Source organism: Lemur catta, chromosome 19 (genome assembly GCF_020740605.2).
Source record: "Lemur catta isolate mLemCat1 chromosome 19, mLemCat1.pri, whole genome shotgun sequence".
Taxonomy (NCBI): Eukaryota; Metazoa; Chordata; class Mammalia; order Primates; family Lemuridae; genus Lemur; species Lemur catta.
In genome coordinates, this window is record NC_059146.1 from 15061715 (window position 1) to 15075721 (window position 14007).

Genomic DNA, 14007 nt, shown 5'->3' on the forward strand with positions numbered 1-14007 from the left:
ACTTCTAGCAAAGAAATATTTACTATGTTTGTTAAATTTTATTTACATGCTATAGAAATAACTAAAAATAATATCCAGTTGCCATTAAACTTGGAAATTTTGGTCCTAGAATGTCACATCTCAAATAACTCAACTCAGGCATTGGCAACCTTTCCCTAAAAGGGCCAAATACTAAATATTTGAGGTTTTGCAGGTCACATGGTCTCTGTTCCAACTATTCAATTGTCATTATAGCAAGAATGCAGCCATATATAATATATAAAGAAATGGGCATAGCTGTGTTTCATTAAAACTTTATTTATAAACATTGAAATTCATATTTTGTCTTTGAATTTCATGTTTTTTGTGTCACATATTGTTAAAATTTTTTTTTCAAAGTTTAAAAGTATAAAAACAGGCAGCATAATAACCACAGTGTGTCAGCCTCTTATATGGACTGTCTTTAATTACTTGAAATGCTCATATTAAAACACAATAGTTCTAAATACAAATTGGCATCCTGGATTGGACCCTGCAACGGAAAAAGGACATTTTTGGAAAAACTGGTGAAATCTGCATAAAATCTGTAGTCTAGTTTATAGTACTCTACCAATATCAATTTCTTAGTTTTAAAATATATGATGGTTATATAAGATGTTTACATTAGGGGAACGTGGGGAAATTATAGAAGAACTCTCCTACAAATCTAAAACTATTTCAAAGTAAAAAGCCAAACAAAAAGCACAGCCTACAATCAGAATATCTTTAGATCCTCTATGAATCAGTGTTGTCCAATAGAATTTTCTATGATATTGGAAATGTTCTACATCTTTGCTGTCCAATATGGTAGCCACTAGTCACAAGTGTTTATTAAGCACTTGAAATATGACTAGTTTGACTAAGAAGATACATTTTTTTATTTCATTTAATTTTCATTAATTTAAATAGCACAGATGGCTAGTGGCTACCATATTAGACTATGTAACTCTATATTTTTTCATTATTTTAAAAACAAAAAAGACAATCAGAAATGAAATCAAATTTTAAAAATCTTTGTTAGCTATTTTGATTTTGAAATAAAAGCAAACTTTTGGTGGCATTACTTTATTAAATTAAAAAACATAAGAGACTTTTTTATTTCAAGAGAGAAATATACACCTGATTAAAAAAAATCTTATTTAGGGGTAATTCAAGAAAAATCTACTGTAGCTTTTGAAAGATTAAAAAAAATCCACCATACTAAACATACATAATACAATAGCATTTGAGTTAACTGAATACAACAATCTCTGTCCGTATCACCCATAGAGTAAAAATATTAGAAAATGACCAAGAATCTTCACATCATCTGTATAAATGAGCAACTCCAGAATTAAGAAAATATAAGCTCACCTGAGGGACTTGGAGAGGGCCTCTGTAATGGTGGTCTAAAGCCTGGAGCTTTGGAAGTATCAGACTGATGTAAAGGATCTGAATTTGGCAAATACGAGGATTTTCCTGATAGCATAGATTCTGGTGTTGACTGAGATGAAACAACAGATCCTCCCCAAAAGGCATGAGCAGAAGTAGGGCTGTTTTCAAACAATGTGTTAAAGGGCCCAAATGGTAAGGGGGCACTGAAATTGGGAGCAACAGGCTTATTTGCTGGATGTACTGAATTCTGACAAGCACTTTGTGTACTTAAGGTTGAAGGTAGCTGAACAGAAGAGGGAACGCTGTGAGGTCTTTTAATGTGATTGACACTGAGGACTGCAACAGATGAATTCTGCACTGGAGCTGGATTCTTGTGAGGGGCAGTTGTGCCATGAGAGGGTGGTCTAAGAGGAGGGGTTTCCATTTTAGGAGCAGGCTGGGAGCATCCCATTTGTGTCTGAGGCATAGGGTAAGTCACTGGGGCAGTAGAAGGCACCGCCACTGGAGCAGAACTTGTTGCTAAAGGAGGAACAGTCATTCTAACTTCCGAGGGAGGAACCTGAGACTGCTGAAGAGGTGGTCTTGGCTCCTGAGAAACAGATCCCGGAGGTTGTTGCTGAGTAGAGTGAACTGATGAACTCCCAGAAGAACTGCTGCTGTGTGGAGGTCTATTGTTTGCTGTTTCTACTACTGGTGGACTACCTGCTTCCTGTTCAGAAGCTGCCCCTTTATTTGGAGATGCTGATCCACAATCCAAAGGGCTATTTCTAGAAACCCCTCCTGGCTGGGCTGGCGGTGATGGGGAAGATGGGGATGATACTGGATAGTGTTCTTTGGCAGTAGGCATAGGATATGTGGCATTTGTGGGTGCAGTGCTGTTGTTGCTTGCTGTGGTTGTGACTGTTGTGGTGGTGGCATTGGATGTCTTCACAACTGTGACAAAAAGCTGCCTTCTAACAGAAGGTGAACTTGGACCGCCATTTGTAGATGTACCAGGCACCGTTGAAGCTGATGAACTGGTTGTAGTTGTGGGACTTGAAGTTAAAGAACCTGCTGAATTCACCTGAGAACCACTGCTATTCTGATTGCTATGGCGAGGCACCATGTGAGGCTTAGGCGAGTTAGTAGCTCTGGCAGGGCTCAAAGGCCTGACAGGAAAAGGACCCCAAGTGGATTGAGCTGGTGGAAAAGTACCTCCAAAGTGGGTCATGGGCAACCTTGGTGGACGGATCTGCTGGAAAGTCTGAGCAGCAAGCAAAGCATGTGCAAACTGTGGCGGAGGATATGCTAATGGAAGAGAAACTGGAAAACCAGGTCTCACATTATTCACTGGGTTCTTAATGGTTTTGTGGGTGGATGCAGAAGAAATTGCAGGCACGGTGAGTGCTGTGGCAGTTTGAGATGTTGATGACAGAGCTACAGTCGTCATTTTAATCCCCATTAGGGAACTGTTAGCAGCAGTGGTGGTAGGTGCTGATGACCCTATTTTGGAATTTGCTGAGGAGCTTTTCAAACGATTCTTTGGAATAAGTTCATCAATTTCTTTGTCTGGATCCTTGATCAGAGCATTGATCAACTGAGTTGCTTGTCTTGTTGATTCAGTGCCACCCCTATGAGTTGAGCAAACAAAAAAAAAAATTAGGTCGAATTTCCCCTACTTTTAAATATGTAAAGCCTACATTCTCCTGTGTGTCTGTGCTGAAGCATGTGTGTATATATATATAGAGAGAGAACACATAATAAAAGTAAATCTGCAATTTTCCTACCATTCTTGAGGTATTCTGGAAACAAAGCTATAAACTGTCCTGCATTAACACTGTATTTTTTAGAGGACTAGCCAATGAGTTTCTAAAACTTCACTTTATGATTGTTTCCTTACACTAAGAAACCATTTTCCTACTATAAAATACATTAGTTAGAAAAACTGCACATAAAAGTTGATGTAGTCTATAACATTATTGAAAGTTAAAGAGTTGATCAAGGCCGGGTGCGGTGGCTCACACCTGTCATCCTAGCACTCTGGGAGGCCAAGGCGGGAGGATAGCTTGAGGTCAGGAGTTCAAGACCAGCTTGAGCAAGAGTAAGACCCCGTCTCTACTAAAAAATAGAAAGAAATTAACCGGACAACTAAAAATATATAGAAAAAATTAGCCGGGCATGGTGGCACGTGCCTGTAGTCCCAGCTACTCGGGAGGCTGAGGCAGGAGGATCACTTGAGCCCAAGAGTTTGAGTTTGCTGTGAGCTAGGCTGACACCTCAGCACTCTAGCCCTGGACAACAGAGTGAGACTCTGTCTCAAAAAAAAAAAAAAAAAAAGAGTTGATCAATAATAAAAACAATAGAAGGAAACAAGGAAAATAATACGACCAAGTAAGAAAACAGTATTTTATTTTAAATCCTGGCATCTGAGATGGCTCCATCTACTACATATTCATTAGCAGTTTCTCTATTAGTTGGGTGAGGGTGATTATTATTATTATTATTTATTTATTTATTTTTTTTGAGACAGAGTGTCACTTTGTTGCCCGGGCTAGAGTGAGTGCCGTGGCATCAGCCTAGCTCACAGCAACCTCAAACTCCTGGGCTCAAGCGATCCTACTGCCTCAGCCTCCCGAGTAGCTGGGACTACAGGCATGCGCCACCATGCCCGGCTAATTTTTTCTATATATATTTTAGTTGGCCAGCTAATTTGTTTCTATTTTTAGTAGAGACGGGGTCTCGCTCTTGCTCAGGCTGGTCTCGAACTCCTGACCTCGAGCGATCCACCTGCCTCGGCCTCCCAGAGTGCTAGGATTACAGGCGTGAGCCACCGCGCCCGGCCTTATTTTTTTATTTTTTTTTAAGAGACAGGGCCTTGCCCTGCCTGGCCCAGGCTGGAGTGTACTGGCATGACCACAACTCAATGCAACCTTGAACTCCAGGGCCCAAGCAATCCTCATGCCTCAACCTTCTGAGTGGCTAAGACTACAGGCATGTGCCATCATGCCCTGATAATTTTTTTAATTTTTTGTACAGACAAGGTCTCATTTATGTTGCCCAGGCTGGTCTCAAACTCCTGGCCTCAGGTAATCCTTCTGCCTCAGTCTCCTAAAGTGCTGAGATTACAGGTGTGAGCTACTGTACGATAATTATTATAACCCCTCTGGGAAGATGTCTCAAAATGAGGGAGGAATCCTGATAATGCCAACAATAGCTGTTGTAACATCAAACCCTAGTGTTGGATCTCTAGGAAAATATATGATTGCAAAGAAAGCCTTTCAGAAACCCAAGGGAAAAATTATCCATAAAGACTATCTACTTCCCTCTTTTCTAGATAAGGCAGGTTGTAACTACCCAACTATCCCAGGGAAAAACAAGACAAAGAAGAAGACAATGTGTAGGAATACAAACATGATAGTTAACTGCCTCCTTACTTTTGAGGGGAGATGTAACTATAAGCCCTCAAATATACTGTGAAGGGGCACCTGCCTCTCACAAACAAACTTATAACTGCCACTTAAAAACATATGAAACTCTTTCAAAGGAACTTAAATTTACTTTAAGGTAATTAAATACAGCTTCTTACAACCTTGTGATTTCTTAGAGTATCATTTTTATTTTATGGATAATCAGGCACATACACATTAGGTGAGTTATTCAAGATAAGTTTTCAATTCAGAGTTAAATCTATTATTGAGCTCAATTCTAAAGAGACAATCTACGAATAACAAATCTCAAAGGCTAATATGAGAGAAAGATAAAAACTCACACTTAAAATGTGTTAGAAACTCCTTAAAAGTCTCAGAACAAATTTTTAAGAATGTTATACGAACAGTTTATATATTGAAAAGATGATCTAAACTTTTGCCATATGCACACACACAAACTTCCCATGAAACCCTCTAAAACACTTCACAAGAGTATATTAACTAGAAAAAAGAAACTGTAAAGGTTATCTTCTCAAACACTAATAAAACTCCCATTTAACAAAAGTATACTATTAAACACAAAGTTCCATTGAAAACTCAAATGGATATATTTCATTAAGCTACAGTGCAATACAACAGAAAGGAAGAAAACATTAAGAGACAAAGTTTTGCCTTATAGTTATTATCCGGTCTCCTGTCTTGTCTTTCTGCTTATCGATATCTATGTGTGCACCAGTGAACTCCCGAATAGCATTGATATTGCAGCCTCCTCTTCCAATCACTCTGGATATCACAGTTGATGGAACAGATACTTTCTTTGACCTATTTAAAAGTAGTAAAGATAAATTAAGGTAAATCATTAATATTAGTAGTTGTGACTTTAAAAAGGGAAAAAGTATTACCAAAATGTTTTTCTATAAATACAGAATAGATTATTGTTAAATAGGCCTCTTTTATCTACTCTTAATCTAGATGAAGAGACAGAAGGCAACTGGGAGCAATAGACAGGTAGACAGACAAATTTTATATAGCTTCTCTCATTATCAAAGATTGTTTGCTTTCTTGATTATTATCCTTCACTTATATCTGTAAAACACATACTACACGTAGTCATGCCCTGTGCTAATGCAAATACTAATGGCAAATAAGATTGACATGAGTTCCTGCTCACATACATTAACTATGTAGATACAAAACAAAAAAAAAACTACACCACCATGTCATGAGTGTTCTAATAGGGTATCATTAAAACACACTGGTCACAGCATTTAATCTAGCCCCAAAGAGTCAAAAAAAGGCTTCTCGTGGGTACACTTTTGGTGTTTTACACACATTCTCCTTTTTCTCCTCTAATACATAACTGAAAGAATGACACTAAAAATTTATCATTTCCCTCCCATCCTCTAGAGGCATTAAAATGACTATCCACAAATATGAAAACTTGCTAAAGGACATTTAGTAATGTGAGGAAATAGAAAAGCCTACTAGAATTTTTAAAAAATAAAACACTTAAAAAATTACATTTTAATTTTAAACATTCAGGTCCAGAAAAGGTAGATATAAATCTCTGATAAGCCAATAAAAGAATACTTCTAAAAGAAAGACAGCATAGTTCTAAAAGAGAATCATTTATGCTTTAACAAATAAGTAAATTATTTATTTAGAATGGCAGATGAAGTATTAAATTAATACATCATATTTTTTAAAAAATAAGGCATGATCTCAGCCATTTTATATACAGAACTAAGTTTCTTGACAACTCTTTTTTCCCTAAAGGGTATGATCAGCCAATGATCATTATTATTTCCAAATTAGTTAAGAATTTCTTATATATCACAATATTAAATGCACATAGAAAAACTAAATTATCTTACTCTTGTACAGAGAATACTCTGATGATATGATTTCAATGAGTTAAATAGAGTGTGTATATAAATATGTGTATGTGTGCGTGTGTGTGTACACGAGAGACTGAGGTAAAGACAGCTATGGCAGAACAGAGTTTGGTCATTTATATATATGCTTTTTTTATATATATGTAAAATTGGACAGTGTATTTGGGGATTAATAGTAATAAGTTTGGTCCATTATCGCTCTTATTTCAAATAATCAAAAGCTTAATTTTTTAATGGATTTATTGGGAAGTTCTTTAAAATAAGTTATCAAAGAATTATAATAAGGCTGGGAGTGTGGCTCATGCCAGTAATCCCTAGCGCTTTGGGAGGCTGAGGAAGGAGGATCACTTGAGGCCAGGAGTTTGAGACCAGCCTGGGCAACGTAGCAAGACCCTATCTCTAATTTTAAAAAATTTTCTTTAAACAACATTATCTGGGTGTGGTGGGTGTGCGCCTATGGTCCTAGCTACTCAGGAGGCTGAGGCATGAGGCATGAGGATGGCTTAAGCCTAGGAGTTCGAGGTTACAGTGAGCTATGATCAAACCACTGTACTCGAGACTGGGCAACAGAGAAGACTTTGTCTTAAAAAAATACAGACAAACAAAACAAAACAAAAGAGTACAATGGATCACATCCTTTCTGGGGTTGAGGTATCTTATTTCCTTTTAAGTTTCTGGGATATTACATTCCTACTCTTTGACACATGTTTTAAAAATCCTAAGCAAAACAAAATATTTTTATCCTGAAACCCTAAAGGTATGCCATGATTAAAAACAGGATTAGCTCAATAATTTAAAACCAGTACTTATTCAAATGTTTACAGGTGGCTTATGTAATACTTATACTAACATGTACTGATGTCTACATACCGGGCTCTGGGATTACAAAGTTGAATAAGATACAATCTAAACTAGTTCTTCAGAAACTCTAATACTCATGGTAAAATCTTGCAATTTTTAAAGTATTAATATATAATTTTTATTCATCTAAAATGTGGCATAGCTTGTCTCTGTTGGGCAGATTTAGCCTTGAGCCAACAGTTTCTTTGCAACCTTTAGAATAGGAGAGGGAATTGTAAAGTACACAACACTTCACCACTATGATATATAGAACATAAAAAGAATGAGGGAAAAAAAATTAAACAATTACTCACCTTCTTACAACTTCTTTCCATCCTTCTTCCCTCTTTTGCCCACGCTTAGGACTTGCTACTGTTAACTTCCCATTTGGAGAGGAAAGAGGAGATGGACCAGATTTTGTGCAAGTGGATAGAGAATTACTGGTCCCTTCACTGATAGTCTCTGACAATCTTTAATAGAAGGAGGAAAAGTATATTAAATATAGAAATGTAGAATTTTTAAATGATAAAGGTAATCTATTACATAATTTATTATTGTATTTATTTTTAGATTAAATATGGTGAACAAATGAGGATCTTATTTTTCACTTCTCTTCAATACTTAAAATATGAAGAGCCAATTTTAAGAAGATACTACCTAGGGGACAGATTTAGCAGAGTTGAGTCACAATAAAAATCCCTGTGAAGCCACAATCAATACTTTCTATGAGTTAAGTTTAACATCCAAAAGGAAGAAATTACATAGTAAAAATGTGATTTCTCATTAATACAAAAACCTAAAATATAGCTTATTTTTCAATTCAATTCAAAGTGTCCCTCCAGCACAAAGAAAAATCCATATCTTGCAAGTTGCTAATTTACTTGCTTTACCAAAAAATTTAGCAACAAGGTGTTTTATGATGAAACTATAAATAGTAAAAATAAAAATTGGAACTAACTTTATTGAAGCCTTGCCAGAAACAGATTTTCTCTCCTCCTTTGGAAATGTAACAAGAACTGATGGCTGCTTCTTGCTGCTCACAGTGGTATTGACCACAGCTGGTGCATGATTGTCGCTCTTCCTGCTGCCATTGCTGTTACTACTTTCATCACTGCAGCTTGAAATCCTCATGTTATCACTGTCCCCACTCTCGCTGGTACTGCTGCTCTTGGACTCTCCATTCACCTTCTCTGGCTGACTGTATGAAATTGGTAGTGGATCATCAAATATAATTTGAACGTTTTCTGGAGTAATTTTATTTTTCCTATTTTTCCTCTTTGAACTTGTTGTAGTTATGGTATTATTTCTTTTGCCATGAGAACCTGCCAAAGTTGTCCAGGTTGCAGATATACCTATGGTAGTAGTGGTTGTGGCACTTGGAGGCTCTGTCAAGACTTCTGGCTCGTCTGTAAAAAAGTTCCAATAGTGAATTAGCAAGTTCTAAGTGTTTCTAGAATATATTTAGCAAAGAAAAGAAAAACACAATATGATTACTTCACTACTATTAGACATAAAATCATCAGTTTTTCCAGCATTTGTTGGCAATGAAGTGGATATGACCAATCTATTCTCTTCTCTGTCCCTAAGCCCTATTCAACGTAGAGCAGGTAGTTATAAGAATATTTTGGGGACGATTTAGAAAACATGAATATGTACTATACATTATATATTATTATATAATTATTAAATTTCTTAGGTGTAATGTTATTGTGGTTACGTAAAATAATGTTCTGTTACTGGAACATACATACTCAAGTATTTAGGGGTGATTTCACATAATGTGTACAACTTATATCCAAACTACTCAAAAAAAGAGAAAAAGAAAGATAGACAAAATTCACATGCCAGAATGTAGGTAATATACAGGTGTTCAACATATTAATACTTGAACTTTTCTGTAGTTTGGAAATTTTCAAAATAAAAGGCTGGAGGAGAGGGAAGTTTTGAAAAATACACACACTGCATACACACACACACACGCACACACACACACACATTTGGTGGTTTAGTGGCAACAGTTTCTCCCCACTATACAGTAAGCCCTCCATATCCATGGATTCAGCATCCATGGATTTAACCACCCCCAGATCAATATTAAGAAAAATAAAAACCAAGTAATCTAGAGATGATTTAAAGTACATGAGAGGATGTGCATAGGTTATATGCAAATATTGTGCCATTTTATGTAAGAGACTTGAGTATCTCCAGACTTGAGTATCCATGGGGGTCCTGGCAACCCCAACCCCTGTGGAAATCAAGGAATGACTGTATTTCGATCTCAAATAATCTCCTGATTATAATCTAGTTAAAAATAACTCCTTCATTTGAGGAAATCTGACTATGGTCTGGATTATAGATGACATTAAGAATTACTCTGTAATATCATTATAGATGATTATTATGGAATTCTCTTTATAATATCTAAAAAAACAACTAGTAATTGTAAGTGGTATTACTATGATATAAGCAAATGTCATTCTTAGAATGTGTGCTGAAGTACTTATAGGTGCAATGTCAGGATGTCTACAATTTACTTTCGGATGTCTCAGAAAAAAATATATGTAGTTATTTAGAGAGAAAAAAATAAAATAAATATGGAAAGATGTTAACAGTTCTGTAAATCTAGGTGACATGTATTCAGGTACTCGTTTTCTCATTATTTTGACTTGTCAATAAGTTTGAAGTTCTTCATAATAAATAGTTAGGGAGGAAGTCAATCAACAAAAAAATGCACATAAATACTTTAAGGGCTTAGTAAGTTAAAAGTCTATTTTTACCTTATGTGATTGATATTAAATATAATTTTGACTAGAATGCATTGTATGAAACAAATTGGATGATTGTTTAGAGACCATACCATCAACTTTAAGCTTTTCTTTTTCTTGAGCAGCTTGGAGTTCAAAGTTCTCTTTATTTTTGGCTTCAATTTCTTCTAGTTTTCTTCTTTGTTCTTCCTTTTTCTTTCTTCTCTTCTCCTTTCTTTTTTCTCTTTTGGCAGCCAACGCCAGCCTCCGACTTTCTTCCCTTAACTGTTAAAGGATCAATAAAATAGAAATGTAACATTGGAATTTATCCTGGAGAAGCACATCATCAGGTTTATTATAAGGCAATTAGGATACCATAAAATTCAGTCATCTAGTTCAATTCAGTGTTTTAACAAGATCATATTCAAACCATTCTAAACAGTCATTATTTTTAAAAAAATATCAAGACCAAATAAAGGATAAAAGACATCTAATTTTAATATGAGTAAATGATAAACAGATACATAGCTTTATAATCATTAAAGAAATGTAAGCTGAAAGAACAAAGAACCATTTTTCAATCATTAATTTGGCAAAATTTAAAAACACATCACACACATCAGCTTAAGTATGGAAAAATGAGTTCTATCTTATATTGCTATGGGTATAAATATTTACATTTTAGAAAAAATAATTTGAAAGCCTTCTATCAAAATTGCAAACTGCTTATCCTAAGAATTTATTCTATAAAATTATCTTTAGCAAAAAATAAAGATTTAACAATTTTTGCTGCAAAATTGATTATAATGGCAATAAATGAAAAGGTAAATCCATCAATAAAAAAGAATTAGTTAACAACAGTATACACATTCACAGAATACTAGGTAGCCATTGAAAAGTGTTACAAATATGTACTTGGAAATAATTTAGGGGAAAAAGGGCACATTGCAGACTAATAATCACATTTATAGGGGAAGGGAACCCTTTCTATGCTATTTGTAGAAGTATAGGAAAAAAGGCATGAACAAAAAAGGTATGGAAGTTAATCACAGGCTGATTACCGCTGGAAGGCAGAAGTGGAGGAGGAGTAGCGGAAAGATGGAGACTGCCAATTTTACTTTATATAACTGTACATTTTTTTCTATCTGATAACATGAATATGCATTACTTTCATAGGCAAAAAATTAAGGATAAGTTTAAAAGTCCAATAACATCTCTTAGTAAACTATTTTAACTGTTACATTTTCTTTCGTGGTTCATAAAGGTAGGAAAATCATCTTCAAAATCTTTTGTTTACATGTCCTCTAAAAGATGGTTCTTGTTTTTTTTTAAAAAACTATGTATTCCCTGCCCATAATCTAGTGTTTTAAATATACATACCTGTCAAAACAACGATATTCAGTTTATAAAAATGTCACAATATCCTAACTAGTGAAACCAGTCATCACAAACTCATAAGCCAAATCATACTTCGTTTTCATGAGAAAAAATCTGACTTCATTTTTCAAGTCTTTTGCTTATGCTAGACACTGTCTTGCCTTTTCAAATTATCTCTCCGGTTTCTGAAAAGTTTGGCCCACCACCAGGTTTTTACACAATGTAACTTACTTACTTTCCTTTGGGTAAGAGGTATGTCTCGTTCCTGAAATGTCAAATAGTGAAGGAGAACCTGTACATGGTATACCCATACTTTCTCAGGCAGAAGGATTTTAGGAAAGAATACACCTAGAAGTTAAAGATACAGAAATTGCCTGTATAGTAACCCCTAAAAATTTTTGCTGCTCTGCCAGAAGTACAGAATTTCCAGTTTGAAGATCAGTAAAGGAAGAGTTTTTGCCTCTTCTAAAGGATGGGAAAGAAAACAGTAACTGGTGACCTTCACTCCCTGGATCACAACAAGGGAAGAGGAGTAATATTTGATTAGACAGTTTGAAAGAAGGAACTGAGCATGAGTGACTCGGCTCATTCCAGCCTTGCTTTAATGGCGTTGAAGGCCTGCCCTCGGGGAACATTCTTTTCCATTTGAGTCCCAGTGAAAGAGAGACCTGTGGCCATCTTGTTGAGCACTGATTTTGTGGAATGGGCTTGTGTAAGGAGAAGAGAAGGAGTGGAAGTGAGGGTGAAGGATATGTCTGAAAAACATTATCAAAGCAAATGTGGCTACAGGTATATATTAAGCCTCTCCAATTCAGAAATAGGAATAATAAAACTGATAATTTAATAATTTATCTTCATCATATTTGTATGAACAGAAAAATCTTGAGAAAGGTACAGAAAATGGTTTTGGGGGCTCAAAATAGCAAGTGAGGTCTGAGACTTCTGGTATGTCCAAGAAGAGTTTTTGATTTTGCTGGATTATTTAACTTGTCCAGTGGCAGGAACTAATTATGACTGGTATTTAAACAGGGCAGGCTGAGACCTTTTTTAAAAGTAGAAGAGTTTAAATCAAAAAGCAGGATTTCATCTAAGCCCTTATGGCCTAGATGGCATGGGGTTAGCGGGCTCTGGGTAGATCTTAGTGGGCATAGCTGGGTCTTAGATATGCAAGTTCCTTAAGGTTTATTAATAAGCTGTCATTAGGGGATGGCACTTTGGCAACAGTAACTTGAGTGTAGGCTACCAAACTTTTAGACTTTAGCTCTGAGAGCTAAGTATTTACTATAGTTTCTAAATTTTTTGACTTTCTTTTTTCCCCCTTCTTCAGAGATAGAGTCTAATTCTCTTACCTAGGATGTAGTGCAGTGGTGCGAGCTCACTGCAGCCTCAAACTTCCTGGGCTCAAATGATCCTCCCACTTCAGCCTCCCAAGTAGCTAGGACTACACATGTGTGCCACCATGGCCAGCTTATTTTTTTATTTTTGTTGAGATGGGGGTCTCGCTGTTGACCAGGCTGGTCTCAAACTCCTGGCCTCAAGCGATCCTCCTGCCTCCAGTTCCCAAAGTGCTGGGATTACAGGTGACAGCCACTCTACCTGGCCTAAATTTTGACATTTTTATGCTGGTGTTTCAATAATCCAGTAGGTTTTAATAACCCTTTGGGCTCACTACAGAGTAGGGCACAAATTCAAAGGTCCCAGGGAAAACAAACGTTTCTTGGGGGAGAATCCAGCCTGTGGCTACAAAGGACTCCAATTTTCCAAGGCACAGAGCTCTAAAACTCAACAGAATTAGACAAATGTGGATCAACAGAGACAGATTTAAGAAGCACCATAAACTTGCTGGTGGTAGTTGAAACTAATGAATTAAATGAGGTCACCAAAGGGAAAAAGTCATAACTAGGTATGTGTGTGTTTATGTAAATATATGGAGAGAAACAGCATGTGTGTAGTGGGGGGGGAGGGCTAGGGAGAAAATATGAGAGAGAGAGAGAGAGAGAGAGAGAGAGAGAGAGAGAGAGAGAGAGAGAGAGAGAGAGAACCTAATATTAGGTCATTAAATATGAAACATCCAATTTCAAATCAATAGTATTTTATATCTCAAACAAGCAGCAGTACAATTAATCAAAGTATGCACCTAAACCACTGACACAGTTTTGCCATCTTAATGGGAGGTTGTTTATGCCACCAGCGAAGAAGCCTGGAGAGTGAGTGACAATGAAATTGCTAAAGGCATATTCCACAGCTTGTTTAGAACTGAGTATTCTTCCTTGTCAGAAGTGGCCCAAAGCCTGGAAGAAGTGGTAATCAGTTGGTGTAAGTTCTGGTGAATACGATGGATGACAGAGAGTT

The 14007-nt window shown here is 36.2% G+C and overlaps 1 protein-coding gene across 1 annotated transcript in view; it reads right to left on the bottom strand.

Annotated features, from left to right (window-relative positions):
- ANKRD17 (ankyrin repeat domain 17) overlaps positions 1-14007 on the bottom strand; it is a 145923-nt gene that overhangs the window by 8633 nt on the left and 123283 nt on the right. The window contains 5 exon segments of the mRNA XM_045532928.1: positions 1372-3002; positions 5472-5621; positions 7849-8004; positions 8493-8940; positions 10392-10563. Of these exon segments, the coding sequence (XP_045388884.1) occupies positions 1372-3002; positions 5472-5621; positions 7849-8004; positions 8493-8940; positions 10392-10563 (2557 nt within the window).